Consider the following 15,306-nt stretch of genomic DNA (forward strand, 5'->3'; position numbering starts at 1 on the left):
GTGTGGTGACTTGTGCAAGCTCGCAAAGAGAGGCACCCGGGAAATCTATTTTCAGAGACTTAGTTGTTTTCACTAAGTCTGGGATATTTTAGTTCATGATGCCATATGTTCAGCTTGTTTCCTAGTGATCTGTGCCTCTTTTGAGGATGATCATTAAAGGAGTTTTGTTAATCATGTTATGCTCTATCCATCCATGTCTTTGTTTGCAATTATGGAGCACCCTAGCTTGAGTCAATCGAGCTCTATTTTTGCTTCGTGGTGAATCTGGGTAGATCGTCAACTCGTTTGCGATTTTGCCGGCGTTGTTGTAGTTGATCCGTGCATGCTATGCCATTGTTCTTGACATGTCTAGCTTGTATTTTGTGCCTTCTTAATGGATGTATGCCTGCCTTGCTATGACTTGCACCATGGTGAGTGCATCGAGCTTGTTTACATGCCTTCGTGAGTTATATTTCAGCATGTCTCAGTTTTCACGAAGTCTGAAAACTGATTGTGTTTTAGCTATGTTCGTGTGCCCGTTAATATATTTTGTGAACCCTTTTGGCCCCAGGTCACTTTGGGTCTTTTGTTAAGCTTGTTGAGTAGCTCCATGCCATGTTCTTACTAGTCTTAATCAGGTCATGTTTCATGTTGTTTTGCTGCTCCGAAGAGGGCTTCGTGATCTGAAATTTCAGACTAGTGTTAATTTCACTAAGTCTGGAATTTGTTTTGCATTTGCGTTTTTGCCATGCTTGTTTGAACCTCATACTGGATGAATTGGCCGTGGCTCAGTGCTAGTCTTTTGTTAAGCATCTTGTGTGCATCCCTGCCATGTATTTTGTTGTCATGTTTGGTGGCTGTAGCATGTTCGTTGCAGTGCATTTAGATGCCTACTTGCTGTAAATCGCAGACCGGTGTCATATCTTAAAACGCTTGCCATTTCCAAACCGCAACTCCGATTCCAATGATCTTTATATCGTTTTCAAGCGATTTCATCTCATCTTTCCAGTGGCACCCTTGGAATTCCAAGTTGGGGCCAGGTTCATGCATTTCCTGTCATATCTTGCATTTTGCATCCCTCATCGCATTCCATATAGCATATCATCATTTCATCATATTGCTTGTTCTTGCACGTGGTTGATTGTATCCTTGTTGCTTGTTTGTCTTGTTGGGTAGAGCCGGGAGACGAGTTCGCTACCGAGGAGCCCGTTGAGTTTGCTTGTGAGGATCCAGTCAACTCTGACAACTGTGCAGGCAAGATGATCATACCCTCGAAATCACTACTATCTTTGCTATGCTAGTTTGCTCGCTCTTGCTATGCCAATGCTACGATGCCTACCTTTTGCTTGTCAGCCTCCCAATTGCCATGGCAACCTCTAACCCACCTTGTCCTAGCAAACCGTTGATTGGCTATGTTACCGCTTTGCTCAGCCCCTCTTATAGCGTTGCTAGTTGCAGGTGAAGATTGGAGGCCGTTCCTTGTTGGAACATTTATTTACTTGTTGGGATATCATTATATTGCTATGTTATCTTAATGCATCTATATACTTGGTAAAGGGTGGAAGGCTCGGCCTCTTGCCTAGTGTTTTGTTCCACTCTTGCCGCCCTAGTTTCCGTCATATCGGTGTTATGTTCCCGGATTTTGCGTTCCTTACGCGGTTGGGTTATAATGGGAACCCCTTGATAGTTCGCCTTGATTAAAGCTTTTCCAGCAATGCCCAACATTGGTCTTACCATTTGCCACCTAGCCTTTTTCCTTTCCCTTGGGTTCTGCAGACTCAAGGGTCATCTTATTTTAACCCCCCCCCGGGCCAGTGCTCCTCTGAGTGTTGGTCCCACTGAGCGATGTCCGAGGCTACCAGGGGCAACTCTGGGCTGGCTTACCCGACGTCTGGCTCATCTGAGTGTGCCCTGAGAAAGAGATATGTGCAGCTCCTATCGGGATTTGTCGGCATATTCGGGCGGTGTTGCTGGTCTTGTTTTAACCTGTCGAATTGTCTTGTTGTACCGGGTTGCCGAGTCTGATCGGTATGTCTCGGGTGGAGGTCTATTCCTTCGTTGACCGTGAGAGCCTGTCATGGGTTAAGTTGGGACTCCCCTGCAGGGATTGAACTTTCGAAAGCCGTGCCCGCGGTTATGGGCAGATGGGAATTTGTTAATGTCCGGTTGTAGATAACCTAAACCTTAATTAATTAAAATGAATCAACTGTGTGTGTTGCCGTGATGGCATCTTCTCGGCGGAGTCCGGGAAGTGGACACGGTATTGGAGTTATGCTTGCGCAGGTTGTCCTTCTAGATTCTCGCTCGCGCTTTGCCTCCTCTTCTCGCTCTCTTTTGCGTATAAGATAGCCACCATATATGCTAGTCGCTTGCTGCAGCTCCACATATATTTGTCTCATCCATTCCTATAAGCTTAAATAGTTTTGATCGCGAGGGTGCGAGATTGCTGAGTCCCTGTGGCTCACAGATACTATAACTCCAGATGCAGGTCCAGGTGATTTCGCTCCAGGTGACGAGTACGAGCTCAAGTGGGAGTTCGACGAGGACTCTCAGCGTTATTATGTTTCCTTTCCCGATGATCAGTAGTGGTGCCTAGTTGGGGATCGATTCAGGGCCTTGTCGCATGTTGGGTTCTTTTCTATTTTGGCGCCGTAGTCGGGCCATGAGTGTTTGTTTGATGGATGTTATTTACGTACTTTGATGTGACGTGGCGAGTGTAAGCCAACTATGTATCTCCCCCTTTTATTATGTATTACATGGGATGTTGTAATGATTGCCTGACTTGCGACACTGTTTTCAATGCGGTTATGTCTCTAAGTCGTGCCTCGACACGTGGGAGCTATAGCCGCATCGAGGGCGTTACAATAGTGTTATGCTCTCATCGTCTTGATATTCTTTAAATGTGTTGTTATTCTGATTGTTCCAGCTTGCACTGGAATTTGGTAGGCGTGAATTAAGCCTTGAGGTTGTTAGTTGCTCTTTATTGGTAGTTGGGTTGATTGTTTAGTTTGAATCTTATCGAGGCACTGCAATATTTAGGGTGGATTGTGACCTGGCTGATTAGTGCTCTTCAAACATCATACATGATAGACAATGAAAGAGTTATCTATTGATAAGTTGCAATAGAGAGTTATTGCTGTGTCTTTCAGGGAGAAAGAGAATAATTGTGTGCCATAAATAACTGTGTGCTGAAGTCGAAACACTAAAATTGGTCATTGATCATATAGCTTTAGTATTGAGCCAAAAGTTTTCTGTGAAGATATTAGTAGCTGTGTGCTTCCTGGTAGCACCTTCGTCATGATGATACTGTATTAGTCATTAGCCTTATGGTTGTAGTTATCATTTCGGTTTAAGTTGCGTGTATTTACCTCATGTGTTTTATTCTTGATGTGAGATAACCAGACCTGGTTGCAAGCACTAAGCAAATCATAAATTGGCACTTGTACCAATAAACCAAAGCAGAGGACATGAAGCTGGAAAAATATGTCATTTGATCAATGCATTGGACTTACTTCATTTTGTTCTTCTTTTCTTCTTCCTTCTGCCAGCTATTAAATCCGAGATAAATAGTATTACCCAAAACAAATTACATTTTGTCAATGTCCAACCATTTTGTTTGACATTGCCTAAATAGCTTTCTGGAGCTTTCGTGTGTGCTTGTCTCGTACAGGCTGTATGCTAAAATGTTAGTATCTTTTCGTTCATTCTGTTCTGTTTTGTATGGGATAACATGCTTTCACCACATGTTACGACTGATTAGTTCTTGAATCTCTGCAAGGAGAGACCAATGCTGAAATTATTTATTTGATTTGTATTGCAGGTGCTCGAGTAACGGACTTAGAACGACAGCTGGGGGAGCAATCCTTCTCCAAAAATGGTGAACAGCTCCATCGTTGTGTCTTTCCTGGCATTCATGGTTTTTCCCATCAAGTCCCTCATCTCCGTGTACAATCTCTAACACTGAGATCTTTAGAAGAATGTAACCTGTTGTCATTTTTTCATTTCTGGACAAATGGTTTGGTGCAGGCCTTGTTATGCTGCTCATGTATATGATCGATTGGCAATGACTGAATTGTTTGTGTCCGTAATTACAAGAAATGCACAATCTCTCGTTTTAGCTGGCTGTACTGGAAGGCATTGGTCTGATAGCACAGTTGGTTGGAACTGCACAAATTTGGCATTGCAAATTAGGGTGTTAAATTATGTAGTTCCAGATACAAGGGAGCACAAGTTGCCAATCTGAATAATGATGGAAATTAAAGGAACTGAGATCCATTGCTACTTGTCAGGGAAACAGGGGTCAGAGGGGTGAGCACAACAAAAGGAACGCCTGCCCCTACGTCGCCTCCTCCGGTGGCATGGGGGAAACCCCAGCCGCCGTCGGGTAGGCCCCCCCCCCCCCCCCCCCCCCCCCCACCGCTGTGCCGCGTCCCGGGATGGCGGCGGTGGGGCGGACCCGTCTCCCCCACGCGCGTCTGCTTCCCTGCGCTCCTCCTGAGATCCATCTGCCGCTGCCGCCGGGAGGCACCCGCCCCTCCGCCCACTTCTGTCGCGCCGCCGCCGCCGCCGGGAGGCACCCGCCCCTCCGCCGCTGGAGGGTCGGCCGGCAAGGTCGCGTCGTGCCCTAGGATGGCCACGACGGGGCAGATCCGTCCCTCCCGTGCTTCCTCAATATCGACCCCTTCCCTCGCGTCCTCGAGTTTCTCACGCGCGTCGCGGGCGCACCCTCCTGGTTGTTGCGTCCCTGCTGGTCCGACGACGGGTGCACCATGCTAGGTCATGGCCTTGTGCGCCCTCCCCCCCCCCCCCCCCCCCCCCCCCCCGACCTACGGCTGGTCGTGGGGGTATTCCGGCCTGCCTTCCATGCATAGGCGGCCTCCCTCGTCCCCGGCGTCCCTTCCTCCCCTCGAGCCACGGTGACGGATCACGTGGAGGCGACGAGGCTACGGTGCTAGTGACAGTCGCGAGGCTCCTCAAGGGGGGTGCTTGCTGGCGCTGCTTCGGCCCCGACAACCTTGGACCCGCGTCTCTCCGGTGCCCATGGCTGACGGCGTCCCCTGCCGGGCAGCTCCGGCCTCGGCGACCCAATACCTGGGTCCCTTCAAGCTCGTCTGGCTCACCGACGTCCCGACGGCTATGGCCACGGCAGCATGGATCCGCGTCCTTCCATTCCCTACTTGCCGGCATTGTTAATCGTCATCGCCCACCCCCTCGTGGTTTGCTGCGCCGCTTGCCCTACCATGTACGACTCAAAGCCCTCCTTTTTGCCAGATCTAACGCTTGTGAGTCGGGAAGCGGTGCCACCCTCCGATAGCAGGTGCAGGCCCGCCAATCCCCCTTCCAACATGGTGGCTCCAACCAGTGTGGGCTTCCTCATCTCTGAATCCAGTTACGGCGGCTATGGGATTGCTTAGCCTCGGGCCAAGGAGAAATCCTTGCTCTGCTTATCGATGCTGGCAGCGGCGGCATATGCGGATGTCATTTTCCTTCTTGGAGGCATTGTCAAGGCCCTCATATGTGCCCCTCTTCGAGCTCAGGGGAAACCCTGGGTCTGGTTCCTCCGAACCGGATGGTGATGACGTCTCGGAGTTGACTTCCTTCTTGAAGGTGTATCTTGTTTACTCGCGGTGTCCTCGGTTTTGGCTTAGGCGATGTTAGAATTCTTGCTAGTTCGGCATTGACTTTCTTGGTTCATGCTTGGTAGGTTTAGCTATGATGTATCCTCTGTTCGGCCTGGGCATCCCTTGTCTCTCTGCTCCAAGCACCATGTTCACGCCTGTGTGCGTTCATATGATGTGTTGTACCTTTATTTGTACTCATTCTACTACTTCTATCAATGCAATGATACACAATTTTTGCGTATCCGCGAAAAACAGGGGTCAGTACTTCTGTACATGAAGAAATATAGTGTGGAAAAGGGATAGCCATGTCAAACCAAATTTCGATAGAATGAACAAAGAACAAAAAACATCCATGGAAAAGAGGATTTTTTTCAAGACAATCAAATTAAAAGTAAAAGTAGACCTCACTCAAAAAATATTCAAATACCAAAAAAATCAAAATATTGTTGGAAATTTTATGGGCCTCACCTTGGCTACAAAATGCCCAAGAAAATTCAAGAAAATATTTTGTAAAGCATTTTTACTGCAATTTTTATTGAGGTGCAGGCATTAGACTTGAGCCTCAACTTTTAATAGGATTTCAGTTTTCTTTTTGCGAAATAATAGGATTTCAGTTATATGTAACTAATACAATAATTTAATAGTATTAAATGAACTTTATTTTGTAACGACCATTGAGATTATTTTAAATATGTTTTTTCGTCTATTTGGATCTGCACACCCGCGCGGCTCGCCTTCTACGCCTATATTTACGTCAAGGAAGAAGCGTTCTGACATCGGTAGAACTATGGAAGGAACTAGGAAAAGGAAGATAGAGATTGCTGGCATTTTCCAAGAGATAGAAGAAATCAGTGGCTTTTTCTCAAACTTTTGCGCTTGATTATATTGGCTAGTAGCAGCAGGAGGAGATGTTTATGGCTAAATTGTATCCCTAATTTCCCCGATTAACTTAAATGAAAAGGCCGTTGATTCGAAAAGAAAAAAAGAAAAGAAAAGACTTCGCACGTCTGCCTCACTGCTTGTAACGAACACCTCCCACTTCCACATCGAACCTAAAATTCCCCAATCCCACTCCTCCGTCCACCGTCCTCCCGCCGCTGGACGCGCCGGCGGTTGGTCGTCGCCGGCGCGCGCTCGCACTCACCGTGGCTGCAGGAAGAAGCGGGCGAGACCACTCTGTCCAGTGTCTCCTCCGTCCGCCCTCCTCCAACCAGGGCTTGGTCGTTGCCGCCAGCATTCACCGCTGCTGCAGAAATTAGACTGCGACAATGTCACGATTTCAGGTCCGCTCTTTCTCTAGCTCCGTTTCCTCACGCGCCCACGAGCTGCTGGACGAACTCCACGACAATCTGGGCTTCAGAACGCTCAGGCCAGAGCTCGCGCACCACTGTTCGACGAAATGCTGCGCCAACCTGCTCGTGCACTCAGCGGCTTATTTGCTGCACTTGCGCGTGCGCCGCCCTCACCTGCGTGCACCGATAGCCCTGCCCTCGCCATTGATCTCTTCAACCGCATGGCCCGAGCAGGCTGTCGCCAGGCGACAGCACCCACCATTTACACCTACAGCATACTAATGGAGTGTTGCCACCGAGCATGCCGCCCAGACCTAGGGCTTGCCTTCTTCGGCCGCCTGCTCAAGACAGGCATCAAGACGGATGTTATTACCTACAGCAGCTTGTTCAAGTGCCTCTGTGACATGAAGCGCACAGAGGAGGCTCTGAACGTGCTGTTCCATAAGATGCCCGACGACCTGCCTAATGTCATCTCATACTCAGTGATTCTCAAGAGCTTCTGCGACAATGGGAGGAGCCAGCTTGCGCTTGATCTGCTCCAGATGATGGCCAAAAAAGGCGCTGACCACTCCCCTGACGTGATGTCATACAACATGGTAATTGATGGCTTCTTTAAGGAGGGTGAAGTAAGCAAAGCATGCGATCTATTCCAAGAAATGATACGACAGGGGATTGTGCCTACTGAGGTGACATATAGCTCCATTATCAATGCGCTATGCAAAGCAAGAGCAATGGACAAGGCAGAGGTGGTTCTTCGATCAATGGTTCATAATGGTGCCCAACCAGATGCTGTGACATATAATAGCTTGATCCAAGGATATTCAACTTTGGGACAGTTGAAAGAAGTCGCTAGGTTGTTGAAAGTGATGAGAAGCCAAGGTGTTATGCCAAGCGTTGTTACCTACAACTCACTCATGACCTGCCTTTGCAAGAATGGAAGATTCAAGGAAGCTGTAGAATTTTTTTATTCCATGGCCGTGAACGGACGAAAACCTGATGTCATCTCATACTCTGTTTTGCTCCATGGGTACGCTAAAGAAGGATCCCTCATTGATATGATTGATCTCTGTGAGCGGATGGCAAGAGATGGAGTTGTACCCGACCTCCATTGTTTCAACATACTGATTAGTGCATATGCTAAGTATGGAAGGATGGATGTGGCGATGCTTTTCTTCGAAGACATGTTGAAGAAGGGGTTGAACCCTAATGAATTCATTTATTTAACTGTCATATCTGCATTTTGCAAGATGGGCAGGATGGATGATGCTCTGGAAAAATTCAATGAGATGATTGATAGGGGAGTACCACTTGACACAAAATTTACATGTGCATGATTGAGGGTTATTTGAACCATGGTCATTCTGTGAAAGTCAAGGATTTTATTACCAAAATGAAGAACAAGGATATTCCAAATAGGCCACAGAAGGGTAATTATTGAACACGGAAAATTCAATGAGATGATCGATATGGGAGTACCACGTGATACAACTGTTTACATGTGCATGATTGAGGGTTATTTGAATCACGGTGACTCCATGAAAGCGAAGGAATTGATTACTGAAATGAAGAACAAGGATATTCGTCATAGGCCGCAGAAGGGTAATTGAAGAACACAATATCTTTGACATGGTCACAAGTACTGGTGAGGCCTGATCTTGTTACATTTACTTAAATGATCGACGGATATTGCTTAGTTGTCAAGATAAAAGACACATTTAGAGTACTTGGTGCTAAATACTCGTTACTTACCATGGTTATTCTCTCGATTTTTTTTTGAAACTATGATCTTTTTTATAGCAAATTCGGAAACTATATGACTTAAAGTGTTATTTGTAAAACTATGACCCCGTCGGCCTTTTTTAGACCGAAGACCAACTTTTTGGTCAGCACTAGGCCGAAATAGGCTTAGCTGTTTTCGGCTTTGCTCGGGCCGAAGACCACTCATCGGTCATCTTTTGGCCGAAGAGCTCATAAGCACACTGCTGCGTACTCCGGCGTACGGCACAGACGACCTGAACGTGTGCACACACGTTAGCTGCACCGAGATTCTATGCCGATGCATGTGTTTAGTACGTGGGCAGCTCGCCGGCTGGCTGGTTGTGTGCACGTATTTGTATACATACGCGTGCTTGCCGGCTGGACTATATCGGGTACGTATATTGTACTGGTATTTCAGCCATTACTTCTCCGCCAATACATGTGCGCACGTTGGCGGCATGCGTGTGTGCTAGTACGTATGCACCAAGTCCTGATGCATGCATTGCTATCTCGGTCCTGATGCATGCATTAGCCACGCATGAACCACATGCAATACCGATCAGCCCTTCGATGCATCAGTCTAGCATCATATGTACGATACGCATGCATCGATTGCCGGCCAGGCGCTCTTCGGCCAAAAGATGACCGAAGAGTGGTCTTCGGCCAGAGCAAAGCCGAAAACAGCACTTCCGCCCAGCTATGCCTGTCTTCGGCCATTAGGAGATCGAAGAGTCTACTTCGGCCTAGTACTGACCGAAAAGTTGGTCTTCGGCCTAAAAGAGGCCGACGGGCCGGATCATAGTTTTGCAAATAACACATTAGGTTATATAGTTTTCGAATTTGCTATAAAAAATGTCATAGTTTCAAAAAAAAATCTATTCTCTCATGGTCATTCTTTCGAAGGGAAAGAGAACAGAACAATTTCACTTTCCTGCCCTAAATGATTTCTGAAGTCCAAACACTGCAATTGACCATTGAGCATGAAGCTTTAGTATTGCGCCAAATTGTTACTATGAAGATATTATTAGCCGAGTGCTTCCTGGTAGCACCTGGCTGTGATGATGATACCGTATTAGTGCTTATGCCTGTATGTATCATTTCAGTTCATGTTTGGCATACTTACCGCATGTGTTTTGCATTCGCTGTTAAAAACCTGTCTGGCTCTGAGCACTGAGGACAACATGACCAGTCGATGTGCCAATAATCGGGCAAATGACCAGTCGATGGCTGGGTACTTGTAGCAACAAAGCAAAGAAGAGGTCAAAAAGTAGAAGGGATATGCCATTTTATCCTGGAGTTTTTTTTTAAGTTCTATATTTATTCCTTATGCCAGCTATATGAATGGACATCCTTTATCACTTGTTTTCTTTCACGATGCTTAAATAGGTTTTCAGGGCTTCCAAGTGTGGTTGTTTAATACAGACTGTTCCTAAAATGTCATAAGCTTTTCAGAGTTTTCTTTTCTGTTTGCATGAAATAACCTTGCTTTCCCGACATCACATCGCATGACTTGTCAAGTTCTTCAATCTCTGCAAGGAGGTATCAATGCTGAATTATTTATTTTATTTGTATTGCAGGTGCTAGCATATTCTTGATTTCATCTGTCATCATCAGCAGGTGCTAGCATATTCCAGTAATGATATATTATTGAAGTACTCCTAGTCGTTCAAGAGTGTACTATGTTTTGGATAAACACGGTCTTAAGCAACTTCAATAGTTTTATACTCCCCCCGTTCCTAAATATAAGCCTTTTTAAAGATTCTAATACGGACTACATACAGAGCAAAATGAGTGAATCTACACTCTAAAATACATCTATATACATATTAGCAGCCAGTATCAAGTTTGAATGGGAGTATTATTAAATGGGCGTCTATATACATATTAGCTGCTTATACATCTATATACACATTACCAACCAGTATCAAGTTTGAATACGTCTATATACATATTAGCTGCTTATAGACATATTAGCAACCAGTATCAAGTTTGAATACGTCTATATACATATTAGCTGCTTATATTTAGGGAGTATATTATTAAATGGGCGTAGGAATAAAGTACAAATCATCTGCAGTCCTATACATCTGAAATATTAGAACATGATCCCAGCCACACCTGACAAGTTACAACACCTGAAGCTGATGTGAATGGTAAAATAAGCAAGTACATTGATACAACAGGCTACTTCAGACTAATTATAACTGAAGAATCAATTACAACTCCAGCTTTGCTGGATTAGTATACTGCAAGATTAAAAGGCTACTTCAGCCTAATTCAGTAATTTTAATAAATTAATGAATCTTCACGCCCCAAAACTCCATGATATGGGCGTGGCAACTATTTGCACTGCAGCTGCCTCTGCAATGGCTTTGAACTCCATGTTAGCTCTTGGATAGCAGTAGGGAAGATCACTGTAGGCTTCCTCTTGCTCTCCTCCAGGTAAGGGAAGTCCTCAGTGAAGTGCAGGCCACGGCTCTCCCGCCTCGCAAGCGCGCTCTTCACAACCAGCTTTGCGCAGCAGAAGAGGTTCCTCATTTCGCAGGCCTCGATCCCCACTGTGGCAGGCTTCCAGCCCCTCCTGAATAAGAATTCCTCCCACTCTGACTCTAGATCACCAATCTTCCATTCTGCATTCTTCAGCCGGTTCGTCGACCGCACTATACCGACGTACTCCCACATTATGGATTGCAGCTCCATCCTGGTCTTCTTTGTCCTCTCAATGATGTCAGACAGTACATTGTCCTTAATGGAGACAGAGAGCATAGGGCGTGCCCATTTCTCCGCGAGACAAGGGTCAGCATCCGCATCCACCATGTGGTCGATAGAGGGCTGCACGGCTCTCTGAGCGAATACCAATGCTTCCAGCAATGAGTTGCTTGCAAGACGATTAGCACCGTGCAATCCAGTGCAAGCAACCTCACCAGCGACATACAAGCCTTTCACACTCGTCTCCCCTTGCAACCCAGCCCGAACACCACCGCACATGTAATGAGCTGCAGGGACGACAGGTATGGGCTGCTGTGTGATGTCCAGACCGTGCCGCAGGCATTCAGCTGCAATGTTTGGAAAATGAGCAAGAATTTTCTCCCTTGGCTTGTGGCTGATGTCCAAGAGAACATACTTCTCTCCACGTTTCTTCAGTTGATCATCTATGCTTCTTGCAACCACATCCCTTGGTGCCAACTCGGCACGGTCGTCGTATAAAGGCATAAATCTCTCCATGGATTGGTTGTAAAGAATTCCTCCATCTCCTCTGACTGCTTCTGTTACAAGAAATGCATTATCTCTTATTTTAGCTGGCTTTATTGGAAGGCCTTCGTCTGATAGTGCAGTTGGATGGAATTGCACAAACCTGTCATTGCGAAATAATGATGTTTTAGTATGCAACTCCAGAATTTCGGATACAAGCAAAAGTTGCAAAATTGAGTAAGGAAAATTAAAGGAACTGAGATCAACATGTTGCTACTGGTTCAACATTAATCAGGGAAGCATGAGTGAGTACTTCAGTGAACAAGGGATTAAATATATCTTAGAGTAAAGGAAAACTCACTCCATATTGGATATCACAGCCTGAGCGCGATGGCACATTGCGATTCCATCCCCAGTAGCCACCTGAAACATTAAGATTTAATGAGTATTAGGAGAGTTATGAGCATTTGACAACCTATTTCATATGAAAGATAAATCAGAGGACATGTCGCAATTATCTTTTAATATGGCATTCAAAACATATGGTGTAATGTGAGACAAAAGATAAACAAACACGCATAAAAGAATCCAACATATTAAAAGATAACGGAGACTGGGTGCTTGAAATACCGGTGGATTGGTTGTTGTGGGGTATATATGGCCAGCTCCTCCGGACGCAAGCAATGTTACTTTTGAGATGAAACGGACTACCTGGATACAAAGAAAGATGATAAGACCCAAGTGATATAAATGGAAGTAATCTTTGGTAGAAAAAGTGAGTAAATTGAAAATGATAAACAGTATAAGAGTAGAAGACAAAGATACTAGGTTGGATGTAAGAATTACAGTTGATGTACCTTTTGAGCTTTGGTGTCCAATGAATCCACTCCATAACAAAAGATTTCACCATTATTCTGCAGTAAAACACTCCATTTTAATCATTGTGCTTTGTGTGGAAACTCTAATAGGAGGTGCGGGTTGGGCGTGGTACATATATCAAACACATTTATTGAACATGAATTGTTATTTGGCTCCAGGGGTAACTCGAGTAACAAAATCCATGAAGTTGGATGTGTTTGAAACCAAAGGAATCAAAAGTGGAAATAAAAGAAAAAATTAGGTCCAGCTTGTCAATCAAAAGTCCAGCACGTGTAAAAATAGAAAAAAGTGACCTGCAAATTTAGCACTAGGTGAAACATTTAAAGGTTGCATTTTTAAGAGGTCACTATCAACAAACATTTGTAAGCTGACAACATCAGGACACCTATCATTGGTGCCTTATCACTTTCTAGTCTGTTTCCTGTAAACAGAACAGTTTAACGACAAGACTCTTCAGTCTTCTTTTAGCTACTAACTATTTCATTCCATGATTTTGTTGCTTGTTTAAGTCTCATTCCATGATTTTGTTGCTTGTTTAAGTCACTACGAGGAAAAGGTGGGAATGGCTATTCAGCCATAAATGGTAAATGACCAATCCCCAAAAATTGGCATCCAGTCAACTTTAGGACTTGTACAGAACTTTAGAGTACACAAGGTTTGAAAATGCGAAAAGAGGCAACACATCGAATCAGCAAATGATTGGCATACGAACCACAAACACCAACCTGACAGGTCAACAGATCAATGGCGAAGTGGTGGCCGAACACAGATATGTTCTCATCATTTTCAACCGCTTGAAGCAGCGCTCTTTCAATCTCTTTTCCAGTCATATCGGCAGAATGGACGATTCTGTTGTGAGAATGTCCACCTTCCCTTGCAAGGTGCAGCCTGCCATCTTCACCATGGTCAAATGAAGCACCCATGGCTATTAGCTCCTTGACACGCTCAGGACCTTCTGTGCATACTATCTGAAAGACAAGACAGGTGTTAGCAACCAAGAGTTATGAACCAATAACAGGCAAGGATCCACTAGAAGCAACCACAGCGCTTGTGACACGGAGGCTAAACTCACCCTGACGGTCTCCTCGTCGCAGAGATAAGCCCCTGCAACAATTGTGTCTTGCATATGGCTTTCAACAGAATCCTTGGGGCACAGAACGGCACTGACGCCGCCTTGCGCATAGTTGGTGTTGCTCTCATGAGGCTCTGCTTTGGTGATGATAGCAACAGACCCGTGCTTCGAGACTTCCAGGGCATACCTTAGGCCAGCGACACCACTGCCGATGACCACGAAATCGAAGTACCTCGTGGTGTCATCCTGCATGCATGGGAGGGCAGAGGCTCTGATGGAGCTGAACCTGTGCCTAATATGCTGTTGGGAAGCACTGACAGCCTTCACGCCCATGGAACGAGGGATAGCGCAAAGTCTGCAGCATAACCAACATGCTGTCATCAGCTTAAACAATGAAGACCGGCATTTCAGGATTTATCACCAAAAGCTTGCGGTTTCAACAAGCAACCAACTGGTAGGTTTTAGCAGGTTTTCAATTTCTTAGATGGATCCATTAGAAAATTCAACATTGGCTTAAAAAAATACTCATGAAGACAAAAAAAATCATCGAAAAAGAAAGATGAAGGTGAACATCTCACCAAACTGAATGATCATGGCAGACATGACCCCAGGTCATATATGCTTACAATTTAGACGGCGGCAGGCCATGGAATTACTTATTATTACAGCAAAAATTTGTGACATGCAGCTTGACCCTGTGAGAAAGGGCTGCAACTTCACCTGGAGATCTCGAGCTGGGCGCAGGTTCTGAAGGACAGAGAAGGCGGGCGAGACGCCTGCATGTGTGCCCCCTGCACATGGAAGCCAGCAGAGCCGCCCATTAGTCTGGCCATCCCGGCGCCGGCTCTGCACAGAGACAGAAAAAAAAAGAATAGGAGGCGCAGAGATTGGTTCGGTCAGTAAAGAACCACGGGGAACCCACGAGATCTTGGCATGGCAGCAATAGTAAAAAAAAAGGGGGAATTCCAGAAGATCTAGGGAGCCGTTCGTGCCATTAAAAAACGTACCTCTAGAAAGATCTGATCGCGCCCGCAGCTGGTGGGGGGGAACAGGGGCGGCTGCCGGCCGACGCTGGTGCTCCCAATGGCAGGCAGGGGAGAAGGAGGTGCTGGCGCTTGGCGCGGGCGGGAGTTGAGCGCGGCGGGCACGCCCTTTGGGCCTCCCCAAGGAGCGGGGCGGAGAGGCGGAGCGCGTGCGGAGGAGAGGGAGACAGCGGCGCGGGCGAGAGGGAAAGGGAGAGGGAGGGAGGGAGGGGGGGAAAAGGGGAGGAATTGAACGGAAAGGGAGGGGAAGGGAAAGGCGAGGAAAATTCCCCGCACCCACCCCGAGGTGGTGGCCTCATCGCCGCCGCCGGCGTCGTGCGGATTCGACTCTTTCTTCTTTCAGATGCTTTTTTCTTTTCTTTTTTTGTGGGGTAGTACTAAAGCCAAACTTCTTCTTTCAACTGCTGTCTCGGTCGATCCTTCCTTTCCGTTTTGGAATCTCGGGGCGCGGGGCCCGGCTGGGTGCGCTT

General features: G+C 46.2%; 2 protein-coding genes across 2 annotated transcripts; one reads left to right on the forward strand and one right to left on the reverse strand.

Moving 5' to 3' along the window:
* The first annotated feature begins 6,601 nt into the window (after window positions 1-6,601).
* LOC125517584 (uncharacterized) lies at window positions 6,602-10,567 on the forward strand. Its single transcript, XM_087526662.1, has 3 exons — window positions 6,602-8,193; window positions 8,350-8,534; window positions 10,228-10,567. Exons 1-2 carry the CDS (start codon window positions 7,000-7,002, stop codon window positions 8,497-8,499), a joined length of 1,344 nt encoding a protein of 447 aa, XP_087382788.1. The 5' UTR covers window positions 6,602-6,999; the 3' UTR covers window positions 8,500-8,534; window positions 10,228-10,567.
* Window positions 10,568-10,776: 209 nt separating this feature from the next.
* Window positions 10,777-15,046, reverse strand: AO (L-aspartate oxidase). The gene is made up of 8 exons (XM_087526661.1): window positions 14,801-15,046; window positions 14,514-14,639; window positions 13,794-14,148; window positions 13,447-13,689; window positions 12,700-12,756; window positions 12,473-12,553; window positions 12,204-12,265; window positions 10,777-12,005 (listed from the first exon to the last, which is right to left on the reverse strand). The coding sequence occupies exons 2-8, from the start codon at window positions 14,624-14,626 to the stop codon at window positions 10,991-10,993; spliced, it is 1,926 nt and encodes a 641-aa protein (XP_087382787.1). The 5' UTR covers window positions 14,627-14,639; window positions 14,801-15,046; the 3' UTR covers window positions 10,777-10,990.
* Window positions 15,047-15,306: the final 260 nt, after the last annotated feature.

This window comes from Triticum urartu, chromosome 6A, assembly GCF_056163025.1.
Source record: "Triticum urartu cultivar PI428250 chromosome 6A, HENAU_Tu73, whole genome shotgun sequence".
Taxonomy (NCBI): Eukaryota; Viridiplantae; Streptophyta; class Magnoliopsida; order Poales; family Poaceae; genus Triticum; species Triticum urartu.